The following is an 18691-nucleotide window of genomic DNA, read 5'->3' on the forward strand; positions in this document are numbered from 1 at the left end:
TAGTTTAGTCCCTAGTAAATTGTCACTAAAGACAGATGTCTAATTTGAATGTTGCTAATAGTATAGACTATGGAATCTGGAGGCTGACTGCCTGCCTGTAAATTCTGGCAGAGGCCTTGAGTATAAGCTCAGGGTGTCTGAGCTGTTTCATCTGTAGACAGGATAGATGATTGTACCCACTTGGGCAGCTGTGGAAAGATAACAATCACTTAGGGAACTACATGGGATGCAAAGCTCTAAACAAGGTTCTAGTTTTAATCTTACAAAAATGCAAGAGAATCTGGGTGTGGTAGTTAACACCTATAATTACAGCACCCTGGAGACCCAGCAAGTAAATTGCCCAGAGTTCAATACTAGTCTGAGTGACATGGTGAGCTGAGGTTAGCCTCAATAATTTAAGAGTGAAATCATGCCTCAGAGTGCAAGCCATCCAAACAACAATGGCAAAAATAAGAAAAATGCAAGAAATCAATATTAGGTGTGGAACTACTAATACAACATATAGATTTCAGAAGTCATCAGCTACATTCTAATTTGAGAAGTGGATAAAATATATATTTAATTAGAAAAATCAACACCGTACTACATTCCAGGAGAAACAAATTGTGTAAGCTAAAAATATTTAATGAAATGAAATCTATAATGCAAACCCTCCCACAAAGTTCCATTATGATATCTATAGGAGGCTCTTACTTTCCCTGCATTTTTAAAAGTGAGTCACATATGCTAAAAATGCCACCACCAGACAGCAGTGACATGTCTGTGTGCTGTGTGACTGCCTTTGCAATAAAGAATGCTTCCTTCCCCCAAAGTACCCTTCCCACAACGAGAATTACCAGAGTACTTTTTATTTCCAGGAATTACTGAAGTGATAAATGATTTAGAAAGTTTAATGTGAATCACAGCTAGGGTGGAACCTGTAAAACTCAGATTTTTTAAAGAGTATTCTTTAAAAGAAGAAGTTGAAGTTTTTTTTTTTTTCATGTAAAAAGGCTGCCTGATTATTTTCCAACTAAAACTCAAATGTTATTTATTTTTTCAGAGACATTAAACCTGACAATATATTGATGGATATGAATGGACATATTCGGTTAGCAGATTTTGGTTCTTGTCTGAAGCTGATGGAAGATGGAACGGTAAATAAACATGAATTATTCTGCCTGTAGACATTCCCCTTGCCATGTCTTCTTTCTCTGTTCTGTCTGTCCCCCAGTCCCCATTTGTCTGTGTTCTGGCTCCTTTCATAAAGTGTTGGGCACACACATAACAAGATGCTCAGAGCATCTTCCCTGCTTGTAACAGCGAGCTTGAGAATGGTGCTTGGAGAGTGTCGTGGCTTCTTTTTTAGCTAATATCTATTATACTTGAAATGTTCCAAAGTTTTTAGAGGTACAAAGAATGTATGTTTCACATACAAAAAAACCCCACATAACTCCATCTTCATTTGTACTTTTTTTTTCTAATGATGTAGTTGTTCTCAGGGACAGTGTTCAGCAAATGAATCTTCTGTTTTGGGTGAAGATTAGGTAGCATTCGTTTTGTGCTCCAATTTGATGTTTGCTGACTAAGTTCTTGTTCAATTGAAAGATTATGTTTTCAGATTTTATTGCTTTTTATATGTGTATTATGGTGTGTATGGGTACATATGTGTATGTGCTTACATGTGGGTGTGTCAATGTGGGTGTATGTGGAAGTCAAAGAACATCTAGGTCCTCAGTTTCCACCTTGTTTAAGACAAAGTCTCTTCACCACCACTGTACATCAGGCTGGCTGGTCTATAGCTTCTGGAAGTTTTACTGCCTCTTCTTCCTATATTGCAATAGAAGACTCAAGTTATAGGCATGCTATACCATGTATTGCTTTACATGGTGTTCAAGTTAGGGTTTCTGTTGATGAGAAGAGACACCATGACCACAGCATCTCTTATAAAGGAAAACATTTAATTGATGTGGTTTACAGTCAGAGGTTTAGTCCATTATCATGGTGTGACATGGTGGCATGCAGGCAGACATGGTGCTGGAGAAGTAGCTGAGTGCCCTATATCTTGACTTGCAGGCAGCAGGAAGTGGTCAGTCTCATTGAATGTAGTTGGAGCATATATGAGACCTCAAAGCCCACATCCACAATGACACACCCTACTCTAACAGGGCCACACCTCCTAAAACTGCTACTCCTTTGGGGGCCATTTTCTTTCAAACCACCACCATTGGGTTCTATTTTTTTTTTGTCTAATCCAGAGGCCCAAATGTATATCACTTTAATTGGCAGAATTTTTTGGAAGACATTTTAATATAAAAATTCCAAAGCCATGAGTGTGTCACCATTATTCTTGACTAGTTATTTGACTGTGGAAAGTTATCCTTAGGTGATTTTGCAAATGCATTATGTGACTTATGAATTTGGCTATATTGAAAGGAATAACTATTATCCTTCCTACTATAATGTTATTTAAAACAGCTCTTTCAGGCAGTGGCCAGTGTTGGCATGTTATAGTTATTCCTAACAGAAATGAACTCTTGAGGTTGTGGCGGACTCCTTCCTGATTGCCCAGCATGGGAGCATCCCTGACATGGCCAGAGTCAGAGTATAGCATAACATTTCTTCAAAGCTTGGGAGAAGGCACTACAGTTGAGAAAGATTTGCCATTGGCCTTGTATAAGGGCAGGCCTAAAGCCCCCCAAGTTACTCGTAAAGGCTGGACCACCCGCACATTGCACTGTAGAGTCATAGATGAGTGATATCCACAGGGACACAGAATAGCAGACCAGCACCATGAGTTTTGGCCATTAACTTTTTTTAAAAAAATTTTTATTATTATTATTTTTTTTACATATCGATCCCAGTTCCCTCCCCCTCCCTCCCATTCCCTCCAACCCCCCTCCCATCCTATCCCCCACCCACTCTACAGGGAGGATGATGGCCATTAACTTTTTTAATATTCTGTATCTACTGGAATATTTCAGTCTAAAGCCAATCCCTGGCAAAACAAACCAGAGCTTGAACGTGGCCCTGCCAAATGAGGGCCTTGAAGAGTGAACAGCATACCCATGCACCACCTGTACTCATTTTGGATCTTGAACAGTTGTATGGTAAAGCCATTACCTGTTTCTTTTGCAGTTTAGAACTTGCTTACTGCTGTTTGGCTTTACACAAGTAGTTTATGCTGATTAATTTTCATTCAGTTTTTTTTTTCTCCAGCTTTTTTTTTTCTTATTTTACATATTGATCCCAGTTCCCTCTCCCTCCCTCTCTCCCTCCCTTCCTCCCTGCCACCCTTCCATGTCCCCTGACCACCTTCCCCTCCCATCCCCCCATACTCCACATGTAGGGTGATACACCTTCCAGGAGAGCTCATCTAAATCTGTCAAGTCATTTGGAGTAGGGACTAGGCCCTCCCTCCTGCCTCTCGGCTAAGGGGAGTATCCTTCCCTGGGGAATGTGCTCCCAAAGTCCTTTTGTGCACCAGGGATACATCCTGGCTCCACTGGCTGAGGTCCCTTAGACTGCTCAGGCCTTCTAACTGAGACCCATGTTCAGGGAGTCTGAGTCAATACAATGCTGGATTCCCAGCTATCAGTCTGAGGGTCCATTAGCTTAACTGGCCTATAAAAAGACACAGGCTAACAGAATGGACACGAAGACAGAATCCATCCTTCTGCTGCATACAAGAAACACATCTAAGCTTCAAAGACAGACATTGCTTCAGGGTTAGGGGTTGGGAAAAGATCTTCCAATCAAATGGACCCAAGAAGCACGCAGGTGTAGCTATCCTAATATTTAACAAGTTAGACTTCAAACCAAAATCAATCAAAAGAGATGAAGAAGGTCATTTCGTATTCATCACAGGAGAAATCCATCAGCACAAAGTCTCAATTCTGAACATCTATGTCCCAAATACAAAGGCACCCACATTCATAAAAGAAACGCTACTAAAACTCAAAGCTCACATAAAACCTCACACACTCATAGTGGGAGACTTCAACACCCTACTCTCACTGCTAGACAGGACCACCAGACAGAAACTCAACAAAGAAACAAAAGAACTAACAGAAGTTATGTCTCAATTGGGTTTAACAGACTTCTATAGAACATTCCATCCAAACACAAAAGAATATACCTTCTTCTCAGCTCCACATGGAACCTTGTCTAAAATAGACCACATACTAGGCAACATAAAAACCTCAACAGATACAAAAAAATTGAAATAGTCCCCTGTATCTTATCAGACCACCACGCTTTAAAGTTGGAATTCATTCAGGTTTTTTAATGTTTATAAGTTTGTTTGATTTTATGTTCTTTCTCTGTTTTGTTTGGTAGGACAGAGTAATGGGTGTTGATCCTCAAATAGGAGCCTCTTGCCTAACTAGGCAAACACTGTACTTCTGAGGTCTTAACTAAGTTACCCAGGCTTGCTTTGAAAATGTGATCCTTCATCCTCAGCCTCCTGAGTAGCTAGAATTTCCTAGCCAGTGTCACTGGGCTAGCTGAGATGTACCTTTTACTATTCTTAGTATCATGTTAGTTAATTTAGTGATATACTTCTGGTTTTACTTTATCAGAAAATAGTTTATGTGCTTCCATTTTGTTTAGCTTACATTATTTAACTGATTTTCTCTCATTTATCCATTTGGTCTTACTTGTTTTTCAGTGTTAAATTTCTGTCCTTTGACTTCAATCTGCTCTTGGATTCTGTGACTTAGTCCAGTAGCCTGTGCTATTACTGTAGGTTATGCTTGGTATTTGCATGAGTGCTTTTGTTTTCCTTGCCGCCTTCTATCCAGTCAATTTTATCTTTCTTACTCTCTTTATCCTTGAAAGATAACTTATTTATTTTATTTTTATTTTATTTATTTAGTTTTTATTTTTTGAGACAGGATCTTACTATGTAGCTCTCTGGCTGTCCTGGAATTCAATCTGTAGACAAGGCTGACTTTGAACTCACAGAAATTGACCTGCTTCTGCTTCCTGGATGCTGAGATTAAAGACATGTGCTACTCTGCCTGGCTCATTTAAATATTTTAATGCCTTTCTTTAGCTTTTAAAAAATAATTATAGTTTACTTAAGTGTAGAGTTAATTTTTTTCCTACTACATTCCCAATCAAAACAATCACCTTACTTTATACTCCATGTCGAAATCAATTCAAAATAAGTCAAAGAACTATGTAAAAACTAAAAAACCTCTTAGAAAACATAAAGGACAATATTTATGACTGTATTTGGCAAATTTCTTGAGAATAACACAGGATCACAACCCTTCCTATACCCCACATTGACAAATTCTGTCCTCCTCAAACACTGTGTGCATCAAATGACAACGTGGGCCGAATAAACAGACAGCATACAGACTGAACAGTGTCTGCCAATGGCTTATCTGATTACGTGCTAAGAAGAAGTAAAGAACAGCCGCAGAGTATAATTAGGTTCTGGCCTGCAGCGCTCTAATGGTCCCACAGGTGTTGAAGTGTTAATCAGTTAATCACTCTAGTGGAAGGCTCAGCATAAGGGGTAGTTTCTGCAGGAGCTTTTGTTCCCAAGCTCAACAACAGAAAAACAGCTCCTGTGAAGAGTAAGAGGATTTTCCCAAAGATTTATAAATGAGGAGTAAGCATATGAAAAGATGCTCCATAAAACCTGTCATTAGAGAAATAAGTCAGAAAGCCTGTGATCCCACCATAACAGCATCCCCAGCCTGGTGGGATAGCTGCTGCCAACCCAGAAAACAGCAAGTGTTGTCTAGGGTGTGAAAACAGCAAGTGTTGTCTAGGGTGTGGATGATTGAGAGCCCTGGGCACTGTCAGTAGGAGTGTAGAATAGCACAGCTACTTCTTCCAGATACTAAAAATAAAATGAACATTTGTTATTTTTATCTGTTTAACTTGGTGTAATTATATTTTCAACTCTTAAAATTAAGAATTTTGGTTTTATACTTCCCTTTTATAATTTTTCCTATTAAGATTTTTTTTTTTTTTTTTTTGGTTTGCTTTTTTTTGAGACAAGGTCTCACTATATAATTTCCTTGGCTAATCTGAACCCTGCTATGTAGACCAGGCTGGCCACAAACTCATAGAGATCCATCTCAGTGTTAATATTTAAGGTATGTACTATCATGTCCAATGCAACTAAGAACTTAATGTACAATAATCAACCTTTACTTTTCTTAGGTTTCTTTATAGGAATTTAAAATTATTATCAGTGTTAATCTGAAGGAGTTGTTCTCTTCATATCTAATTGTAAATTTTTAGTTCTGTTATACATATATATCTGTATATATATTGATTCCACAGATAAATATTAAAAACAGTAAGAAAGCGAATATAAAATTATAATATAATCCCATTACTTGGGAAATTGAGGCAGGGGGATTGGATTGTGAGTTTGAGACTGGCCTCAAATATATAGTAAGGCCTTGTCTTTGACAACCAAACCAAAACGAAATTGAACAATAATAATGTTGTGATTGAAATAGTTATTTTATTGTTAAGGACTGTAATGACTAAAATTATATTGTTCCCTTAAATGCATTCAGCTAGAGTAAAGGTTCTGTAAGGTTATGAGTAACGAAAACTGTTATCATAGAGGCCATCTAAAGTCTATCCTGTATACTAGGAGACTAAATTCAGATAACAGAAATCTTACACTACTGTCTACTTTATATCTCAAGTAACTGTTTTAATTTAAAATTATTTTTCTAATATAATATACTGATAAAAAATATGTACTTCTTCAGGTCCAATCCTCAGTGGCAGTTGGAACTCCAGATTATATTTCTCCAGAAATCCTTCAAGCTATGGAAGATGGAAAAGGCAGATATGGACCTGAGTGTGACTGGTGGTCTTTGGGGGTCTGTATGTATGAGATGCTTTATGGAGAAACACCATTCTATGCTGAGTCCCTGGTGGAGACCTATGGAAAAATCATGAATCACAAAGTTAGTATATTTACTCTTACAATTTTCATAGTAAATACATATAGTAAGTTAAAGTCACATGATAGTAAAGAGAAAATATTTTCAAAACAATGGAAAGTCATATTCTTTTGCTTAGTAGGGGAAAATTGTTAGTAATCACCATCTGTGAAATAATTAGTTTTAAGCTTTTCACATTTTGTTTAGAAGTGCTCCTAAATGGAAACATTGGTCTCTATAATTGACTACTAGGGTTCAAAAGTAGTTAATTTTTATTAATCTTTACTATATAATATGTACAGTCATGACAAGCATGCATGTAACAATTATAAGCATTATTAGTAATAAAAGAAGCATGAATAAAGATAAAATTGAGATTCTTTGGAGCCAGCAAGATGATTCTGTGGCTAAGGTGCTTGCTGTGCAAGCCAGGTGACCTGAAATACATGGAAAGATGGAAGAAGAGAACTCACCCCACAAAGTTATCTCCTGACCTTCATATGGACAGCTCTGCACTCATGCACACACACCCAGCCATGGACCCACACATGACAACTGCAGTCTTGTTTTACTAAAATCCTTCTCTCAAACTAGCAAAGATGAATGAAAAATTCTGTACTCAAAGGCAGCAACCGGGGAACTCCTCAGGTTCCATTGTTAGAGCTACAAGTTGTAACTTCATGTCACAAAGTTAACAGGTTACAACCATCTTAATATGATGGTTAGAACTTTTGATGGAGCAAGGTAGGGTCTAGAAGTCTACCTCGTGGAAATACCTAGAACAAAGATGTGTATATAGAGTATCTGTCCCAGTGTTAATGATATCAAAACACTGGCTGGATCCAGCTATATGCAGGAACAGGATCACAAAATTCAGTTCTGTATCACCAAGGGAAACAAAATAGACAGTGCAGAACTGAATAAACTGTGAACAGTTGTAAAAGTCCTCAATGTGAATCTGAATGTCCTCAGAAAAATAGAATAATCTGTACTTCTTAATTGGTTCTGGTGTTTTATGCATATAAGTCTATTTTAGAGATTTTATGTCTTCTACAAGCTGCAAAGCTAGAACTGTAGGTAGTTATGAAGACTGAATGATGGGGAGATGTTGAAGGTTGTAAGCGCATGTGTACCATTCAGAAGGAAGTCACTTCAGTAAAGCATCTGCTTAACCACATGGGCCTGAAGAGAGGTCCAGTCGAGACCCTTCCTGTCAATTTATTAGTTGTATGGCATTGAGAAAATGACTGTGTCCCTCAGTTTCCTCTAGACTGTCATCTAGTAGTTTCTATCCAGTGTGATTATTGTGAGGATTAAATGGTTAAATAAGTAAATCACTTTGAATAGTGCCAAATACATGTTACATTTTTAAGCATTTAATGATTAACTGATATTTTATATTGTACCTGGACATTATCAATAATCTACATTCTTTTGAACTATTGAGTTAAATTCTGCTACTTTTAGTCAGATCCATCTCATTTTAACATCAGCTTAAGATCCTATAGCAACTGACCTCTTTTCTGTAGTTCATCCATCATGAAGTCACTTACAGAATTATTTCTCATTATCCCCATAGCTCCCCACAGTATCAGTTCTCTGTGCCATCAAATACTAGATGTTTTTCAAAATGAAAAGTGTTTAAACAAGTTTACCACCATGTTGTAAGAATGCTGGGGGTTTGTATTTATACCTTATGTTGTTGTCTGTGTAGGAGAGGTTTCAGTTTCCACCCCAAGTGACTGATGTATCTGAAAATGCTAAGGATCTTATTCGAAGACTCATTTGTAGCCGAGAACATCGACTTGGCCAAAATGGAATAGAAGACTTTAAGAAGCATCCATTTTTCAGTGGAATTGATTGGGATAATATTCGAAACTGTGAAGCACCTTATATTCCAGAAGTTAGTAGCCCAACAGATACATCGAATTTTGATGTGGATGATGACTGTTTAAAAAATTCTGTAAGTATGACATGAAGATGTCCTGTCTTTCTGGTTCTTTTAAATATGGTTATAAAGTAGCATTTTTATTTATTAGTTTGGTATCAGGACTGTTTTTCTCCTACCAGTCACACAGTAGTTAATGACTTCCAGTACTTACTGTCATGTGTCAAAAAAATTGAGACTTTACTGAATTCAGTGTAGTCAACCATGACCAAAAGCAAAATTCAGTGACCTGTTCCTTAGACAGTTGTGTCAGTAGGTTTCCTAAGAAGACAAGTTCAGATGCTTTAAAAAGTGTATTTCATGATTCACACACACACACACACACACCACAACAACAACAACAACAACAACAAACCCCCATGAAACTGGAAACACATGGCAAAATATTTCAGGGCTTACTATAGCCAAAAGGAAATAAAGAAGTATTTATTCATGAAAAACTACTGAACTTTATTTGAAACCATACATTCCACACCCCCTACCTCTCACCCCATCACCTGGTCAGTTGTGCTTACAATATGGAGCAAAAGCCTTGTTGCCAGTCGGGCGGACTTTATTTGGAAGGCTCAAGCCCAACACCCACATTGTTGCCACTAAAATAGCCAGCTGGGCAGGAAATGAATGTGGAAAGTCAATCTGTAGTCTTCCTTACCTGAGGTTATGTCTGCCTGAGCCAAATAATTCCCTCCTCTCAGCTCATGGACTGTAACAAGGCCAGTATATTATGTTGGTACTGCTCTAAGTCACTAGGTTATATAGATTCAAATTTAAGAAAATCAGAACCTAAAATTTTTATTTTTTTCTAGTCTTATTTTAAGCTGTTAACATATTCAATAATTTTATATCTTTGGTTTTAGTTCAATACTAAATTTTATATTAATCTTATGTCACTTTTTACTGTTAGTTGAATTCTAATCGATATTAATAATTAAAAAAAAAAAAACCCAAAGTCAGATATTGGGGAGGAAATCTGAAAGATCAGAGAAGCAAAGCAGTCAGCCACTAGCTCTTACCTCTACCTCAGACCAAAGGGGCAATCCTGTCTCCATGAATCCTCAGACTGAGTGAGTACTCTATCTACAAAACCTCAGTCTGCTGCTTCAGACTGCCTTGAGCTCCCCCTTCCACCTTAGAGTCCTCTCTCCTCCCAGCCATATCCCTTCCTGTCTCCACCTCCTTAGTGCTGGGATTAAAGGCATGCCACTGCAAGTACTCTGTGTGAGCTGTTTCTCTTTTAGACTAGATCAATTTCATGTAGCTCAGTGTGTCTTGAACTAACAGAGATTCTTTTGCCTCTGACCTCTGAGTGCTGGGATTAAAAGTGTGTGCCACCACTATCTGGCCTCTATGGCTGACTAATGTGGCCATCTTTGCACTCTGATCTTCAGGCAAGCTTTATTTGTTAATCATAAACAAAATATCATCACCATGTACTATGGTCAAGATGAATGTGAGCTGTTATATTATTTAAACTTCACAAAAAGCAATTAGATGGCTTTTCCTTACCAGTTTTTCTGAGTCATTCCAAGTTAAGTGAATATGCAGTTGATTTTAACTATTCACAGTAGTTGTATTTTACACAGTTATGGTGAACACTAAGTTAGTTGATGTTGACCATTGCCCTGTAGAAATAATAGGTTAATGAATTTGAAGGAGAGTAGGGAGAGAGAGGTATATGGGAGCAGTTGGAGGGAGGAAAAGGTAGGGAGAAATGTTGTAATTATAATATCCAAAAATTAAAGAAACGTCAGGTTAGCCTTTGGTCACATTTTCATCAACTTTGAATATAAAAACCTTTTATATGTACTTCTATTTAAAGATACATTATATAATAATATATGCCATTGATTCATTAGCACTGAACTCATGTCTAATAAATAGCACTATAACTTACTCCTAAAACAGTTTATCTAACATATGTTGTTTTTTTCTGTTAAGAAACTTTTTTTATGTTGCAACATTAGATGACAGCCAGGTATGGTATCACACACCTCTAATCCTACCACTCTGGCGGGAAGTCTGATGGGAAAGGATCATGAGTTCATGTCTAGCTTGGACTATACAGCAAGACCCTATCTTGAAACTTTAAGAAAAATAAAATAAAAGCAATTATCAGTCAGAACTTCTGGGAACTATTTTACACAGAGATACTATCAAAAAGACACACAAATGTTTATAGAATGTGCCAAGGCCATCTGTTTCCAGTGTGAGAAAAGAGGAGTAGTCCACGTTTAGTCTTGGCAGCAGGAGTAAAGGCCAACGCACATCCTCTACACACATCTTCAGTGACATAAGCCCTGAGGATATTGATTGCCCACTTGCAAATGAATTTTGCTTTTAAACTGTGTGATGAAACATAACTATAATTTCAGCACTTGGGAGCCAGACAGGAAAATCATAAGTTTGAGGCCAGTTTGGGCTATGTAGTGAAGCCTTGTCTCTAGGGAAAACAAAAACAAACAAACAAAGCTAGACAAATTGCCAGATACAGAACACACAAATAATGATTATAATTTCATTCTTTGTTAGGCTTTTAACCTTTATTTGTTTGAGTTTTGTAGTAACAGTACCTATAGTCTACATTTTGTATCACTGAACATCTCTACCAAGCTTACCACCATTTCTAAACTGAATGGTTGCATATCCCCAATGACAGTTAAGATTTATAGCCCAACCTATGAGCCATAAATACAAATTTCTTACCAGATTGGTATTCTTTTTATTTTCTTTTAGGAAACGATGCCTCCACCAACACATGCTGCATTTTCTGGCCATCATCTGCCATTTGTTGGTTTTACATATACTAGTAGCTGGTAAGTTTCAAAAACAAAGAAATTTATTAAAATGTAAAGTAAATTGAAGCTTGGTATGTGCATGGTTGTTATGGTGTGGAGCTGGATTTAAATGTGAAAAAAAAGAATAAGCTTATTTTGGTATTATAAATAGAATAAACTACCCAAGAACCAACTATTTGAAAGGATATGATGAGAGACAAGTAGCCCAAGTCGAACCCATTGGGGTAGGGCAGGAACCAGCACCAAGGCACTTAATGAATATTCTGTCTATGCACCAAAATTTCCAACCCATTGTTCATGCCACTCTTTACTCTTCACTCTGTCTCTGTCCTCTGATCCTCCCTTCCATGTCCCATAAGAATTATAGTAATCACTTCCTGTGTGCCATGGCAGTCCCTTTAGCTATCTCTCAGCTGCTGGACTTTCTTAGTTGAGTGATTATCCTTTGTTTAAAATCTAAGCAATTTAAAGTTTCTGGGGCAGACAGATGGTTCTTAGCAACCTGGCTTACTTATGTTGAGGTTCACCAGCTTTGAGGACCATATTCTTTATGATAAACACATGGAATCATCTGCCCTGTGTGTGCCAAGGTAACTATGTCATACTTAATTCTTGCAAATTTAATCACCCTCATTCTCAGATGATGATTTTGCTTCCTCCATCCCTGATAATCAATACCAACTGCAGACAAAGCTTCAAGTCCCTGCCACTGTTTTCTCTCCTTCCCCAGACTCACAAACTCCTCTTAACGATGGACTGTGAAGACGCCGGCTAGGGCTGACTCCTTCCATGCCCTCCTGCTTGGCTTAATATGTCGTTCACTTTTATATCATAGGTGTCCCCCACACCCTTACATCCTGCCAACCGTCGTACCAGACATGTGGCTATTTCTTCCATCTTAAAATATAAAGCCTTTTTGGATCTTGTACCTGATACCAATTATTTCTTTGGTCTGTAACAAAGTATCTTCTCTTAACTGTCCATTTTTAATACTAATCTTTCTTGAATTCACTCATTTTGGATTTGTGCCCCAGTCACTGCATGCGTACTGCTTTTACCCAGCACCACTGTTGATGCCATGTTAACAGGTGTAGTGATTACTTCTAGTCCTAGTCTTTGTTGACTTTTTTCACCTTTGCCCCTGATCCATAGAAAAACATTTGACTTTGTGTCCATTTCTCCATCTCCAAACTTGAGTCCTTCTCTCCCCAGTTTCTGAATATCAAAGTGTTCTAGGGCTCAGCCGTGGAACTTCCTCACACATTCCCTATGACATGAGACCTCTTTGCCTTCTTCTTTAAAACCTGTCTGAGCTGTCTGTGTAATATGTCCATAGCTCCTTACATTGGATGAGATCAGCCAGCCTTTCGTCCCTGTTTGTGGCCATTTCCCTCTATTCCCAGTTCCTGTTTCTTTGTATACTGAGAATAAACTGTGGTTCCTATAAGGCCCTGTAGAACTGTCTCAGTCATCTTCTGTTCCTGCTCTTACACAGATCTCTTTAAGGCCCACATGCCTTGTCTTGGGAGGCTTGGGCTTCTGTTCCTGGACCAGTCTTCATTCTGACACTGGTACCTTACACTTAACTTTCCTCAGCTACCTGCATCAGCCCAGCTTTCCTGATTACTCCTTCTAAATTTCTGTCTTCTCTCTCTCAAGATTTCTTTCCTCTCTTTCCTACTTAATATTTTCTCCTTAGCAGTTAACACTTTCTATGTACTAAATTTTTGCATACATTTATTTCTATCCCTGTTACTAGAATTTAAATGATTGGCAAATAATTTTGTCTATCTAAATTTTTAATTAAAATGTGATTACATCATTATGCTGTCCCCTTTCCTTCCAGTCTCTCCCATGTTCATTCCCTCCAACTCCTCTCATGTTCACCTCTGCACTCGCTCTCAAATTGATGACTTGTTTTTCTTTTATACACACAAATATAATTTTCTGAGAACATTCAGCACTGCTTGTGTGTATATGCTTTCAGGGTTCACTGCCTGGTTTTATATAAGCAATTAGGTAGTTTATGTCTCAGGAAAACTAATTCTCCCTCTCTTAGCTATCATCAGTTGCTATAGTTCTTTGTCTAGGGGGGATTCACTGATGAATACCATCATTTCAAATATCTTTAATGTGCATTCAGAGAAGCATCTCACTTTAAAGTTTTGAGTTTCAAATTCTATTAATGAACGTATGCAAATGGTTTTGACTACTGTTTCAGCAAACTTGTCAAATTGTTTTAAACTACTAATAACCCTTCAGTAAACTTTGTTTTATAATTTATGGAGTTTTAAATTGAAAGATAATTTGGTGATAGTTTTCATTTAAAATATTTCTACAAATGGTTTATGGTAATTTTGCAGAAAAAAATTATAGTCATTCTATGGTATCCTAGATGTTTTACTTTAGATACTCAAATCTGTTTCTTATATGATGAATTCTAAAATTCTTTTTTTTTTCTTCAAATTTAATTGCAATAAGAGCCAACATTTTTTTTTTTTTCATTCAGTGTTCTTTCTGACCGGAGTTGTTTGAGAGTGACAGCAGGTCCCACCTCACTGGATCTTGATGTTAATGTCCAGAGGACTCTAGATAATAACTTAGCAACTGAAGCTTATGAAAGAAGAATTAAGCGGCTGGAACAGGAAAAGCTTGAACTTACTAGAAAACTTCAAGGTACATATTTTAATATTTTCCTCATTTGAATTGATCTCATAGTGTTTTGAGCTGCATTACCAGGGTTTATTTTCAGAAGGAGTCTTTTTGTAAGTGGGAAAAAAAATGTAGTTGTAGAAATGTATGCAGAAAAGAGTATAATGTCATTTATGTAAACGTTACACAATAGTAAACAATGCAACAATGTGTATTTCTATAGGTATACATATGTACATGTAAATGTATAAATAGAACACCTCTGGGGTTGGGAGAGTGGAGTTGTCATGAAAAAAGTACCCTTCTCACCCTGACATGACACTTGAGTGCCTTTTCACATCATACATGATCAGTCCTTACACATGTACTTTGTGATGATTTTAAAGTGCACGTTAACATTCTTTCTTTTTTAGTTCTTTTCTGCAGTGATTTTGATCTTTCCCTAGTCTACTCAGTTTCACAGAGCCCCATAATCAGTCAATGCTGCATAGTTGTTTTTAACCCTCCTTTCTCACTGAGCAGTGATGGTATTTCTCTTGCTCCCTCATGCTTTTGTTCTGAGGCTTTTGCTGTGTTTCTGTAAGAATGCCCCCGTTTCCTGTGTTCCTCTCCTATGCTTGTGTTTTGTTCCTCATTTAGTGTCTGTTGATTTCTATATCTGAGTTGTCTGTGTGTGTGCTGCTTTTTTTCTCTTTGTTGGTCATGTTCTCCTGCTGTTCCAAATGCCTTGTAACTTAAATTGTGTGACTGATATGAGTGAAAATAAAAGACAATTGAGTTAATACTGTTTTTGTTCCAGAACATGTTTTCCCACTCTTCATCCAATCAGTAATTGGGTCTTAACAAGGTTGGATAGTAATTTTTATTAATTCAATCCACCTCTATTATCAGAAGTGAGGGGAGGATTAGATAGAGCCTGGTAGGGTGTCTTTCTCCTTTACTTGTAACTAAAGGAGATTTGTTCTTTTCTTCAGCCTCCCCCCTTACCACTTCCAAATGTGGAAGTAATAAGTAAGCATCTTGGTGAGGAGACTGTCCTGACTTGATGCAAATATGCTTACTAATAGAGAATGCCTTTTCTAAACAGTGTCCTAGTTCCTTACCCCCACATTCTCCAGAAGGTTTATTCAGCATTATAGTCCTCAGTTTTAGGAGCTGGCAAGCTGGCCTAGTGGGAAAGGGCACCTGTGACAAGCCTAATAAGTCAAGGGTAATCCTTGGAACTCATGAGATAACTGAGTGTCGAAGACTGTCCTATATCCTCTACATGAGTGCAATGGCATGTGTACTAACACCTGTAACACTCCTCAAAAACAAACAGGCAAACAAATATTAAAAATGTTCCTTAGTTTAGGTCAAGCTCCAACTTGGACAGAGCTCCGGGTTAGAGCCATGGAGACCGCCATTCATCCCAGAACAGCTCACTCCTCTGTTTCATCTTACTTGGTTTTTGCTTTTGCACTTCCGTAACAGTTTTTAAGTGCTCAGTTTTATATTTCAAAATTATGTAGTGTATTTTCACTTGTTTAAAAAGGAACAGTAGAGCAATAACCATATCTGTTCCATTTCATTACAAATGAGAGGTTTCTATACCCCAGAGTTTGGTATGGTTTTGATGTCTGAATTCTTTAATTTTTCTAAGAGAATGTTGTTACACATGAGTTATATATAGTATTTGGGCAAAGCAAAGTTTGCTAACTAAGCTGTCTTCCAAGTCTCGAATATAAGTGTCTTTTAAATAAAACAGTGGATGTTCTTTTCCAAATAAACACAACAGGATCAGTGTTAATACTGAATAAAATACTTCTTAGATACTGAGGTTATGATCAGATGTATGATGTAGTATATCTTATATTTTTCATTCGAGCTAAAAAGTGCTTATCAATGGCCATTCATGTAAGCATGGTGACATATTTTATCATGTGTGTGATTTGTGCTAATTCACCAAGATCCCTTTCATCAATAGCAGAAAAGCTGTTTTTAGGACAAAGGGTGGTTCTATTTCTGATATAAATTATTATTTGTCTTTTGCTAACACCCGGGAAATAAGCCTTATTATAGTGTTCATATTGCTTAATACATTTCATCTTCTACATACAACTTTAAGATAAATTGATCTCTATTTATATCAAACGTTTTAATTAAATTGAAAAGCCAAATCACCTGTAGCTGATTCTTTAATTTCCTATATAAAATCCACAAGGTCTCCATGTGTACACACTATGTAAAGTACATCTAAATCTTTCTTCATGTCTTATTCAGTTCTTCATATGTTATATGATATGTGGTTTTTTTTTTTTTAAATATCAAGATGATGGTCTCTGCTAGGAGAGAAACATAAAAGTCTGAATAGTTAATTCTTTGTCTTGATTGGTCAGTGGTACACCTCAAATCTCATGAATTAGAAAGTATATTTATTTGGAGATCTTGTTTACAAACTGTAAACAGATGCAATGAAACTGTATGCTTTAAGGTGTTCTTAAGCCTTTTCAATGAGTAGATGTTCTGAACAGTGGAGCTATTAAAATTTTTTTTGTGTGTGTAGAGATATGTTGACATTAGTTTTAAAAAATTTAAGTCTCTGATTTTCATTCTTTAGTTCTTTCTTTCTTTTCAGAGTCAACGCAGACTGTTCAAGCTCTGCAGTATTCAACTGTTGATGGTCCACTAACGGCAAGCAAAGACTTAGAAATTAAAAGCCTGAAGGAAGAGATTGAAAAGCTAAGGAAACAAGTATCAGGTGACTTGCTGAGGTTCATCATTAGTTTAGTGGATTTTAAGAAATGGTTTTACTCACACATAACTGTCTACTGAGTCTTGTTGATGTTATGTGTTATGAATTATATGACACTGAAGAAAAGGCAAATAAATCTTAGTCCTGGTTTCATGAAGTTCATAATTTGAACTGAAAAGTAAATATGTGAGTCACCATCGCCACACAGTTGAAGGGCCTTTAAGTCAAGTAGAAAAGGGTGCATAGAGAACACGTAGCTGGCACACCTGCCCAGAGAGACCAAAGATGATTAACACATCTTTTTCAGAATTTGTCTGGAAAATTGCATATATGAATGGGAAGTAGATGTGAGGTTTGCAGAAGAGAAGAGTTGCTGCAGACAAGAGATAGCACATATAAAAACGCCAAATGTCAAATCATGTATATCAAGGGATATCATTTTCTTTTTTAGTACTGACATTACTGTGCCCTACAGAATTTTAATTTGTAATTTCATTTTACCTCAGATGTTTTAAATTTTTTTCACTTTGATTCAAATTGAGAAGTATGTCATTTACTTTTGAGTATTTGAAAAATTAACTTCTATATTTCTCTAATCAGTTTTGTAATACCCCTCATTATTTCAGCTCTTTTAGAGTTGTTGAGGTATAGCACAAATAATAAAAACTCCAGAGATAGATATTGGGGTTAAAGCTTAAGATCAAAGAAGCGAAGCTGCCAGCCACTAGAGAGTTCTCACCTCTACCAATACTCAGAATGAGGAGGCGATAGTGTCCTCTGATTGCATCTCTAAACTGCACTGCTCCCCAGACTGCCTAGACTGCAATCAGTTCCTGCCTTCTCCAGCCATATCACTCCTGTCTCCACCTCCCTAGTGCCGTGATTAAAGGTGTGAGCTCTGTTTCTCTTTTAGACTGATTCTATCTCATGTAGCCCAGGGGTGTCTTTGACCTCAGAGATCTATCTGTCTCTGTCTCATGAGTGCTGGGATAAAGGTGTACACCACCACTGCCTGGCTCTATGGCTGCTGAGATTAAAGGTATGCATCACCACTGCCTCGCTCTATGGTTCTGGCTAGCTTTGCGCTCTGAACTTCATAAACAAACTATTACCACACTGAGGTTTGTTTTATGCCTAATATATGGTTATCTTCCCTGGGCACTTGTGATGAATGTGTAAGCACCACTACTTCACACTTAGGAATGTCTTGCATACTACTCATTATTGTGGTTCATAGGCACACCAACATCTTGTCATTGCCAAGTGGAACAGAAATCTAATTCCCAATTTATTCTCTGCTGGGATTAAAGGTGTACACCTCCATGTCATGGGGTTTCTGTGATGTTTAAGTCTAATACAACAGTAGTTATTTAAGATTGTTTTGTTATATTTTTCTGGTTTTAATGATTTTGGAGAATGACAGAACCTTTCATGGTCACTTAACATGATGCAAAGACCAAAGATGTCAGGCACTTATGGCTCCCATTGTTGTCTCATCCCACTGGAAATTAAAGATAGATCCTTTTTTGTACATAAACAATGCTAACCGTTCATTATATTAAGTTGTATTTGTTTTCAGAGCCACTAAAAAGTAGCTACAGTGTTACTGGTTAGCTCTTTATCTTTAGGATGGTCTGGAGTTTCTTTCCCAAAATAG

The 18691-nt window shown here is 37.2% G+C and overlaps 1 protein-coding gene across 15 annotated transcripts in view; it reads left to right on the plus strand.

Moving 5' to 3' along the window:
* Cdc42bpa (CDC42 binding protein kinase alpha) overlaps nt 1-18691 on the plus strand; it is a 184005-nt gene that overhangs the window by 76302 nt on the left and 89012 nt on the right. For all 15 annotated transcript variants that reach the window (XM_051186418.1, XM_051186410.1, XM_051186415.1 and 12 more), the window contains 6 exons: nt 1043-1136; nt 6729-6929; nt 8620-8868; nt 11587-11666; nt 14158-14324; nt 16918-17040. In XM_051186418.1, the coding sequence (XP_051042375.1) occupies nt 1043-1136; nt 6729-6929; nt 8620-8868; nt 11587-11666; nt 14158-14324; nt 16918-17040 (914 nt within the window). The remainder of the gene's footprint in view (nt 1-1042; nt 1137-6728; nt 6930-8619; nt 8869-11586; nt 11667-14157; nt 14325-16917; nt 17041-18691) is intronic.

The sequence above is a fragment of the Phodopus roborovskii genome, unplaced genomic scaffold (assembly GCF_943737965.1).
Source record: "Phodopus roborovskii unplaced genomic scaffold, PHOROB, whole genome shotgun sequence".
Taxonomy (NCBI): domain Eukaryota; kingdom Metazoa; phylum Chordata; class Mammalia; order Rodentia; family Cricetidae; genus Phodopus; species Phodopus roborovskii.